Source organism: Balaenoptera ricei, chromosome 16 (assembly GCF_028023285.1).
Source record: "Balaenoptera ricei isolate mBalRic1 chromosome 16, mBalRic1.hap2, whole genome shotgun sequence".
In the NCBI taxonomy this organism is placed as follows: Eukaryota; Metazoa; Chordata; class Mammalia; order Artiodactyla; family Balaenopteridae; genus Balaenoptera; species Balaenoptera ricei.
Window position 1 is genome coordinate 27,859,405 of NC_082654.1, and position 9,529 is coordinate 27,868,933.

At 62.2% G+C, this 9,529-nt stretch overlaps 1 protein-coding gene across 2 annotated transcripts; it reads left to right on the forward strand.

Annotated features, from left to right (window-relative positions):
- The first annotated feature begins 1,373 nt into the window (after nucleotides 1–1,373).
- Nucleotides 1,374–5,595, forward strand: LBX1 (ladybird homeobox 1). 2 transcript variants are annotated; one of them, XM_059899543.1, is made up of 3 exons: nucleotides 1,374–1,552; nucleotides 2,558–3,267; nucleotides 3,963–5,595. In XM_059899543.1, the coding sequence occupies exons 2-3, from the start codon at nucleotides 2,943–2,945 to the stop codon at nucleotides 4,478–4,480; spliced, it is 843 nt and encodes a 280-aa protein (XP_059755526.1). In that variant the 5' UTR covers nucleotides 1,374–1,552; nucleotides 2,558–2,942; the 3' UTR covers nucleotides 4,481–5,595. The 2 variants fall into 2 exon arrangements, with proteins under 2 accessions (XP_059755526.1, XP_059755527.1); XM_059899544.1 differs by lacking the exon at nucleotides 1,374–1,552 and adding an exon at nucleotides 1,794–2,034.
- The last annotated feature ends 3,934 nt before the right edge of the window (nucleotides 5,596–9,529 follow it).

The following is a 9,529-nucleotide window of genomic DNA, read 5'->3' on the forward strand; positions in this document are numbered from 1 at the left end:
GCTCCTCAGGAGGATGGGGACCAAAGAGTCCTTATTTCCTGAGCTGGAGGGGCCTCCTCTGCTAGCACGGGGGATATGGCTTGCCTGAGGCTCTGGGTCAGGACTTTGGGGGTTACGGCAGGAAAGGGCTGTGGGCCAGAGGCTGAGGCGGGATCCTGAGAGCAGGAAGTGAGAGGAGAGAGCAGACCCCTTTTGGTCCCAGAGCTTTCAACCTAGCAGGGTTCAGCTCCCTGGAGCCCTCTTCTCCAGATCCCTCTCCACCATCTCTGGACTCTGACTCCAGGCCCAGCCTCACCTCACGGCTTCCAGAGCAGCACTGATGCATCAGAGACAAGCCTGCCTTGGGGATAGTTCCGCAGCTGTGGGGGAACATTCTCACCGTTCCTGCTTCTAAAGCACCTGTCCTCCCCCCAAAATGCAGGACAAAGATGGGGAAGAGGATAAGTAGATCTTCCCAACACTGCCAAGCAGGCCTGGGGCAGGCACTGAGGTCCCAAACAAGAATCCTCTCTCCCTACACTGTCCCCTTTTACTCTGGAGAGCTGCAAGCCTTGTTCCAAATGAATAACTAACCGGGAGATAAAGAAACTGATCTCTGATGCTCAGAGGACCCTATGCTAGAGGCATCCAGGAAGAGAACTTGTCCCCTGCCCCACAGCCCAGCTTGGTTTGCTCTCTGGAGCAGGTATGAAGGGGCAAGAAGCCCAAGAGGTCCTATTTTCCCACCCCAACCTCTGGGCTGGGCCACAGTCCTCTGCACTGGCCTCTCTGGGGCCTTCTCTGGACCATGCAGGGCTGCCAGACTGCATTGCCTGCCCAGGAGTTTACAAACAAAGCCAGGGAAAGGGCTGGGGCTGTATGTGGGGTGGGGAACAGCTCTTCCTCCCTTGGCTACAACCTCCCTCCTCCTCCCCTCCTTTCTATAGGGGTGGAAATGGAAAATTAGGGTGGCAGGGCAGGCGGCCCCACGCAGACCAAAGGAGGGAATCAAGAGAAAAAAAACACCAAAAACTGGGGACATAGCCCCCTTGGGTGCCTCAGGGGAATGAAAGACATAGGTAGGGGTTCAAGCCGCCAAAATACCCACAGGTTCACATACGTTTACACAAATAAACACATGGAGAACCACACACAAATATACATATTCAAAAACATAAACACATTCAAATACACACATAAATGCTCGCCTGATATGCACAGAGTTCGGGCCTTAGGGTTCCCAGTGCCCAGTCGGACTCGAATGCCTCTCCCCGCGGGTTCCTGAGATCGCAGCCCCATCCGTGGCCCGGCCCCCTCCGGGCCCCCGCCACGCATCCGGAACAGCTGGAGTCGGCCTGGCGGTGCACTCAAGCCGGGCGCTGGGCTGGGCGGGGCCGGCAGCGGGGCCCCGGCCGGGGCCGGGCACAGCTCAGCGGGGAGGCCCTGAGCCTGCCCCGTTAGCCCCGGCACCCGGCCGGCTACCACGGTCAGACGCCGGTCACCAGGCGGGCCGTGGCCCCAGCCGGCCCGGAGAGCCGCGGCCTGAGAAGAGTGTGCAAGATTGCCGGAGGAGGTAAGGCTGTCGCTTCAGGCTCAGGCCGGGGGAGAGGTGCCTAGAGCCACCAACAACTCCCCCCCTCCACCCCTCGGTTGGGGAAGGCTGTGTCCTCTGACTGGCCTCCTCTCCCAACCCCTGGGATCCCCCACCCCTGTGTCCTGTGTTGCCTCACCCAGGGCTGCAGAGCCTCCTTGGACCTCCCGCGGGCCAACCCGAAGGCTGCAGATTCCTTCTCCCCAGGCGCGTTGTCCAAGGCCGTGGGTGAGGGGCAAATGGATCTAGGGGTAGGGGCGCTGGGTCCTTGATCTCAGCTCGGCAAAGTCCTCTCTGGGCGGCGACGAGGCCCACCCAGGCTCCTGGTCTTACCTGGCCCGCGCGGCGGCTGCATACCTCCCGGGATGGTCTCCTGTCGCCCTTCTCCGGCGCCAAATCCCGGGTTGGAGAGCCTGAGACCTCCGGGCCAGCGCTGCCATCACAGCCAGGCCGGCGGGAGGCGGGTACGCCGGGAGCGAGGCTCACAGTTTGGGGTGGGGGCGGCGGCTTTTCAGTCGCGGGTGGTTCGGGTGCAATAAAGGAGCCGCTAATGTAATTTACAAACAGCTCGGGCCGAGTGCGGCGCAGCGCCGGGACTGACAGGCGCATTAGGCAGGCTAATTCCAGCCGGCTCCTCCTACCCCAGTCCCGCTAATTAATGAGCTTCCCAACTTAGAGCTGCCTGCATTGGACAGACAGAGAGTGAAAGAGAGGACGAGGGAGAGGGAGAGGAGGAGAGAGACGGGGGGAGCAGAGAAGAGAGAGGGAGGGAGAGAGGGAGAGGGAGAGAGGGAGAGAGAGAGAGGGAGAGAGAGAGGGAGGGAGAGAGGGGGAGAGAGAAGAGGAGGAGAGAGAACAGAGAGAAAGAAGAGAGGAGAAAGGGAGAAAGAGAGAGAGAAGTGCCGCTGCAGATAATTGATTACTCCTCGATCAAGGCTAACTTGTTAGCAATAGTCAATTGCCCCATCTCTCCGCCTCCCCTCGCAGTACGGGATCGGCGCCCTCGCCTCGGCTCTTCCAACTGCCGCCGCCAGGACCCGGGGCCAGGAGCCGCCGCGGAGCCACCTGACACCTTTAAATAGCACCGGGGCTGGCGAAACTGGAGCCCCGCGCGGCGCGCCCCGGCTCGCGCCCCGGATTGCTGGAAGCCCCGGCGGCGGCAGCGCCCGCGTCAGCGCCCTCCTCCTGGGGCCCCGTGCGGCTGTGCTCGCCTCTGCCGCTGCGCTAATCGGCCCCGAGCCCGGCCCGCGCGCTGCCGGGCGCGGCCTCCTTCCCGCCTGCCGCCCGCCCGCGCCTCCCGGCGCCCGAGCTGCCCGCGGGCTGGGTCCCCGAGGCCCGAGCCGCCCCGGCCGGGCCCCCAAACGAGGCCGAGATGACTTCCAAGGAGGACAGCAAGGCGGCGCCGGGGGAGGAGAGGCGACGCAGCCCGCTGGACCACCTGCCTCCTCCTGCCAACTCCAACAAACCGCTGACGCCGTTCAGCATCGAGGACATCCTCAACAAGCCGTCTGTGCGGAGAAGTTACTCGCTGTGCGGGGCGGCGCACCTGCTGGCGGCCGCGGACAAGCACGCGCCGGGCGGCTTGCCCCTGGCGGGCCGCGCGCTGCTCTCTCAGACCTCGCCGCTGTGCGCGCTGGAGGAGCTCGCCAGCAAGACTTTTAAGGGGCTGGAGGTCAGCGTCCTGCAGGCAGCCGAAGGTAGGCGCCGCCACTGGGTTCCCCGGTGCCCAGCACCAGGCTCCCGGCTCCATGTGTCCCACGCTTAGTGCTCTCTGCCTCTGCCCGCCCCCTCCCGCGCCGGCTGTCAGGGCTCTCCAGCCCAAGCCGCTGCCGCTGGGAGTGGAGATGCGTGGGACAGGACCCAAACCCTATTTCCTAGGGGCCTCTGGATAGGCCAGAGTCGAGTGACCGCGGAGGGGAGGCAGGAACCCAAGATATCTCTGCAGTCTGCCTGCTCTGCTTAACTCCCTCCCGTTCTCAGTGGGCTGGGTACTGCTAGCCCTGTTCCTGGGGTGGGGAATGGAGAGCCTTTGCTGGGACCTTTTGGGTAGGTGTAGAGCAGGGCTGATTGCGACGAGGTGGAGAGCCAACATTCACACCCAGGCAGGGCGTCCCTGTCTGGCTCTCATGTTCTAGCGACCTCAGGTCTTTCAAACCAACTCTCAGGTGAAGCGGCAGAGACCAAAACAATTTTTCCTAGGGACTTCCGGTAGACGAGAGATGGGGGAAGGGGGCTTGCCATAGCCTAGGCTTGCCCTAGTCCGGGTGGCCGAATCTAATCCTAGAAGGGAACAGCGGCAGACTGCAGGCCGGATGGGTCTAGGCGGGGTGAGAAGGGCCGGGGTGGGGTCTCCTCTCCTCTGGCGCAAGCATATACTTTGGTTTCCTCTCAGGCCGCGACGGGATGACCATCTTTGGGCAGCGGCAGACCCCCAAGAAGCGGCGAAAGTCGCGCACGGCCTTCACCAACCACCAGATTTACGAGTTGGAGAAGCGCTTCCTCTACCAGAAGTACCTGTCCCCCGCCGATCGCGACCAAATTGCGCAGCAGCTGGGCCTCACCAATGCTCAGGTCATCACCTGGTTCCAGAATCGGCGTGCCAAGCTCAAACGGGACCTGGAGGAGATGAAGGCCGACGTGGAGTCCGCCAAGAAACTGGGCCCCAGCGGGCAGATGGACATCGTGGCGCTGGCCGAACTCGAGCAGAACTCGGAGGCTGCGGGCGGCGGCGGCGGCTGCGGCAGGGCTAAGTCAAGGCCTGGCTCTCCGGCACTCCCCCCAGGCGCCCCGCAGGCCCCGGGCGCCGGGCCCCTGCAGCTCTCGCCCGCCTCCCCGCTCACGGACCAGCCGGCCAGCAGCCAGGACTGCTCGGAGGACGAGGAAGACGAAGAGATCGACGTGGACGATTGAGCGGCGCCCGGCATCTTCCGCAGCCCCGGGCTCCTAGCGCTCTTTGCCCGCCACCTCCCGGACAGGACCGCCGAGGGGAGCTGGGACCTCCTCTGCAACTCCCGCCTTCTCCCCTGACCCTGGCCCGGACTCGGCTCCCAGCAGCCGCCTCTTCCCTCTCGAAGCAATAAACCCGGGCTGGCCGGCCGAGCCGGCCGCCGCGCGCGGCCTCCGTTGCCCCGGGAGCCCTCGCCGTGCAATTCTGTATGGCTTCTGTATAAATATTTAAACCTATATACCGGGTTCTTCCCACCGCAGCCTGACTTTTTTTCTTTCTTTTATTTTTTAAAATCTTGGAGATTTCCATGTTCTCAAAGCTCAGGCTGCCGGGTTTGCTGAGGGCGAGATAGAATCGAGGGTAATGAACACTTAACCTCGAGGTCTGGAGGAGGGGCCGCCCCGACTTTTTGATTTTTCTCTGCATGTGGCGAATGCACCGGCCCTCTCCCTCCTCACCTCCCTAGGCCTATTGCAGTTGACTTCTTTTATTTCCTTCTGCCTTTATTCCCCCCCCCCCCACATGGGAAGGGGCTGAGGGGGGCAACCGGGTCCTGACTTGCGAGTTTCAAATCGATGTTTTCTTCCCCCCCCCCGCCCCCACCCCAGCGAGAGAAGTCTGTTTTCGATACCATTTCTGCCTCCTAATGCCCAGTAATGCTATTTTTAAGATTCCTCCCCACTCTCTCCCGGTTGCCTGGGACTGACTATTGGGGTCCGGGTCTTAGGGACAAAGCAGGGGGAAATCCAACAACCAACCAATCAACCAACCAACCAACCAACCAACGAAAACAGAATCCAAAGCCCAAGAATTATTTTTTACTCTTTTTAGAATTTTTTTGCATGTGACAGAGACTGAGAGGAGGCCGACCTAAGCCCTCGCGCCACCTCCTCCGCAGCTCTGGGTCTGTCTTGCCGTATCCAACGCCCTGCTCCTAGCTCGACTTGGCCAGACAAGGGTGCCTGGATGAGGGTGGGTCTCGCGTGCCACTCCCCTGCTCCTGCCCTGCCCTCTCCTCCCCGGACTGTACCCAAGGCCTCTTTCTCCGATAAATAAAGTCTTTGCCATTTTACTAGAACCGGCGGTGACCGTGTCTGAACGAGTGGACCTTATTCAGTGAAGCCGCGTCAGGCTCGGTGTCTCGCCGCTGCTGGTCGCCGGCTGCCCAGGCCTTGGAGATTTGGAGGAGTTTCAGGGCAGGCGTGAGAATGAGGGGTGAGGGGGAAGCAGTGAGAGAGAGGAGGCGCTTCTTGCCCACAAACACGCGGCAGCTACCAAATGATGCGGGGGCGAGAGAAGCGGGCTTCGCCAGGTCCGGGTAAAAAGAGAGGCGTACGATGCTGGGAGAAAACGTGTGCGTACTTTGAGGGCGCCACGGGTGCAAAATTAATTTGTATGGGGCAAAGGCTGGGTGGGGGGGGGACTTGCCGTGGGGTTCGTGCATCCCAGCCGGGACCCAAGGGCATTCTTCCTGCGCTCCCCGGGACACCGGCCAAGCCTCGGGTGTGGTATAGCTCAGTCGGACCGCGGGCTGGAGCCTGAGAGCTCCCCAAGTTTCGGTTCGCCAGAGGGCCTCACCCTTGGGTGAGAGAGGAAAATGAGGCCAAAGGCACCAAGGGCAGGCTGAATTACTCACACGGGCACTGGAAGGTGTGAGCGCGAAGCGTCTGAGAGTTGGGGTGGATTTCTGGTAACGTTCACAAATTCTGGGCCCCGAACCCGGCTGGGGACAGAGACATCAATCTCCCAAGGACTCTGGGGGAGTCCCCGCACCCCGAGGGCGGCTGGGGCAGGAACACAGGCAGCTTTTACTTTTCCGAACGGAGCGGGTTTCTCTCTGGGCTTTTGTTGTCGCTGGGCTGGCAAGTGGCCGCTGTCACTAGAGGAGGGTCCCGCCTCCAGGCCACTCGGCTCTCTTTCTAAGCAAAATTGATGTGAGAAATGCGCATCTGGTCTCGGGCAGGCGATGGGGCCCCGGGGCCTGAATCGGGAACGTGCGAGTCCACGAGAAAACGAAGAGAGAGAAATACAAGAAAAGAGAACAGAACACTTCAAAAGCAGAGCGAGAAAGTGGAGAGCCACAGAGACGGGGGAGAAAGAGAAAGAGGAAAAGCTACAAAGAGAGAGACAGAAACAGAGACAGAGACAGAGGGAGAAAAGTGGAATGGGGAGAGGGGAGAGAAGAGAGGCGAGAACGAAAGAAGCAAAGAGGCGGCCGGGCAGCGGGGCCGGCGTACGGCCGGTTCCTCCCGGGCGACATAAATCGCCCTCTCAGGATGGATGGGTCTGTAATTCGGAGCGCGGACCATGAAGGCCGGGACGAATGGACCCGGGCGGCCGCTGACAGGCGACAATAGCCGGGCCCAGCCCCCCGCGGCTCCGGGTGCGGGCGCGGCCACGGCCCTCCGCAGCCCAGAGCGCGCCGGCGCTGGCGACCATATGGTTTTTGAATTTTCTTCACAATTTGTAGACAATTTGATGGATTAGGTCCCCGCGCGCGCCTCCCCGGCACAAAGGCGGCGCAGGGACCGCGGCGCGGCGGTCACTCGGGCATCTGCGCCCGCCGTGCGCACCCCGCCCCCGCCCGGCCCCCGCCCCGCGCCCTGAGCCCGGGGCCGCCCGCCCAACACGCCCATGAATCCCAATGAAGCGGCCCTGGCACCTCAGGCCGCTGCCCGCTTCGCGGCCCCGGGCCGGGTCCTGCTGGGTCCCTTCGGGCTGGGGGCGGCGGCCCCGGGGCTGAGCCCACCCGAGCTGCAGAGCCCGCGGGGCGCGCAGCTAAGCAGGCGCATCGGGGCTGAGGAGAAACGGGGCCATTTATCCGCCCGTCTAGTTAAAGCGGGTTATTTGTTTGCTTCTCTGGCCTCCCCCTCCCATCCCCTCCCCCTTCCCTCCTCCCCCTCCTTCCCCTTCTGCCTTTTATTCTTTTGTCTCTAAATGGATTTAATGAGCCTGAAAAACATGACAATTGAATATAACCAAGAAATAAAAAGTAACGAGGGAGGAAGGAAGAAGGAAAAGAAAGACGGAAAGAAGGAAGGGGAAGGATTAATAAAATAAAGGGGAAAATCCATTCAATTCAGCAAATGTTTGTTGTGCCTCTTTTCTGCGCCAGGTCACGCTGGGGGCTGGGGAAATGGAAAAGAATCAGATCCAGTTCCTACCCTCAAGGAGCTCCCAGTCTAGCAGAAGAGACCCGCCGCACCCCAGCGCAGATAGGAGACCTGGGCCTAGGGGCAGGGAAGTGCCCTTTGCAGAGCTCGGAGAACCGACTTAGGGCCCCGGGGTAGTGGGGGCTTCACGGAGGAGCTGGCTTTGGACCCAGGCCTTGAAAGATGAGGAGGAATTCGTTGTTTCTATAGGCCAGAACGAGGGCGGGCGGAAGGAGGGACCGCACCGTCGTCGGAGGGAAGGGGAGAGAGGCGAACGCGGAGCCCAGGGCTTGACCCCAAGGAGCCCTGGAGAGAGGGCGCCGCGCTGGGTCGCACACCTTTTGGGTAGCAGATTCCAGCCGCCCCGCAGTCTTCTCGTCTGTGCTGGATTCGATGCCTCCGCCAGGCTGCCGGTGGGCTTCCGGAACCCGGCAGACAGCGCGTGTGGCCGTGGCATCCCGACTTGGTCCGAGCGGGCAGCGCGGCACGGGTCTAGTTTCCTGGCCCTATCGCGCAGGGAGGCGGCGATGACCGAAGGCAAGGGCTGAAGGGCTTGTCTGGAGATGGGAGCGAGGAGCTGGGGATCCAGGGAGGCCTGGGCTCTAGCCCACCCTCTCCCAGGCAATCCCGGCTCTGATGAGAGCAGCTACCCGCACGCCGCCCAGGGCGCTGGGATGGCCTTGGCCACGCTTCGGGTGCTTCAGCGGGGACCTGTGATGGGGAGAGGGCCTCGAATCCAAGTGCAGGCCCTGGTCTCCTAACAGGCGCCGGCCGGGCCTGCCTCGGGTGCGGCTGTGCGTGGTGTGTGCACTGCATATGTGCGCTCCGTGGGAGCCGGGCGTGTGCATTACGTGTTTATTCTCCGAGTGTGAGTGTACGTACAAGTGTGGCGTGGATCGTGTGAGGGGCTGTGGGCCCTGCGCCCATTCTCGGAGCGAGGTTCGTTAAGGTTTGGGACCCTCCGGGCCTCCAGCCCTGTGGCCGGAGTTACTTTACAGCGTGGGGCCGTCGCAGGCCTGCTTGCTCAGGACTCTGGCCTCTCTGCAGACCCGCTTTCGGTTCCCGGCTGCCCAAGGGAAGCGGCCCGGCTCTGCCTCTTCCTTCCCGGTTGGGTCCGGGGCCTCGGCCCTGCTTGCCAAGTCCCAGGACGCGGGCGGGTTCTGCTCTCCCGCCCGGGACCCCGCGGGGCGCGGACGGGCTGGGCCTGGCCCCGCGATCCGGCTGGCTCGGCTTTCCCTGCTCCGCCTTCTCCGACCCAGGGTCCTGCGGGCGGCGCCGGGTGAGGCCAGGAGGCGCAGTTCCTTATTTTACGAGGTGTCGGGCCGGTGTCAGACGCAGCTCCGATAAGTAATACTCCAGTCTGAGGGACCAGAACGTGGTAATTAATCCCAAAGACTTAAGTGTATTTTAGTTCAGGAGAAAAAAAATCACTAATTCAATCGTCCGGAAAATTGAAGTTTGATGCATGAGTCCCCCCTGAAAGGGACGGGCTGGGGCCGCGCGCCTCCCCTCCGCCCCTGCCAGTCGCCGCGGGGACCCCCTCCTCCCCACCCTTCGGAGCCTCCAGGTCCAGGGAAGTCCACTCACATCGCCCTGCATGTCTCCAGCCGTTGGAACCCAGGGTACCTTGACTTTGCTCCCTACTCCAACAACCAACCCCTCTTTCTCGCGGCCCAGAAAGCGGTTTGTGCTGAGAATACGGATGTTCCTCCAACACACACACACCTGGGAAGGGGCCTAAGGAAGCATGAGGTGTAGGGGGAGTGACTAGATAAGGGACCCAGAATGGACAGGGGCAGGGACTGCAAGACGAGGGAGAGGGGACCTGGAACCTGAGCAAACTGGGGTCACGAGGTTCAG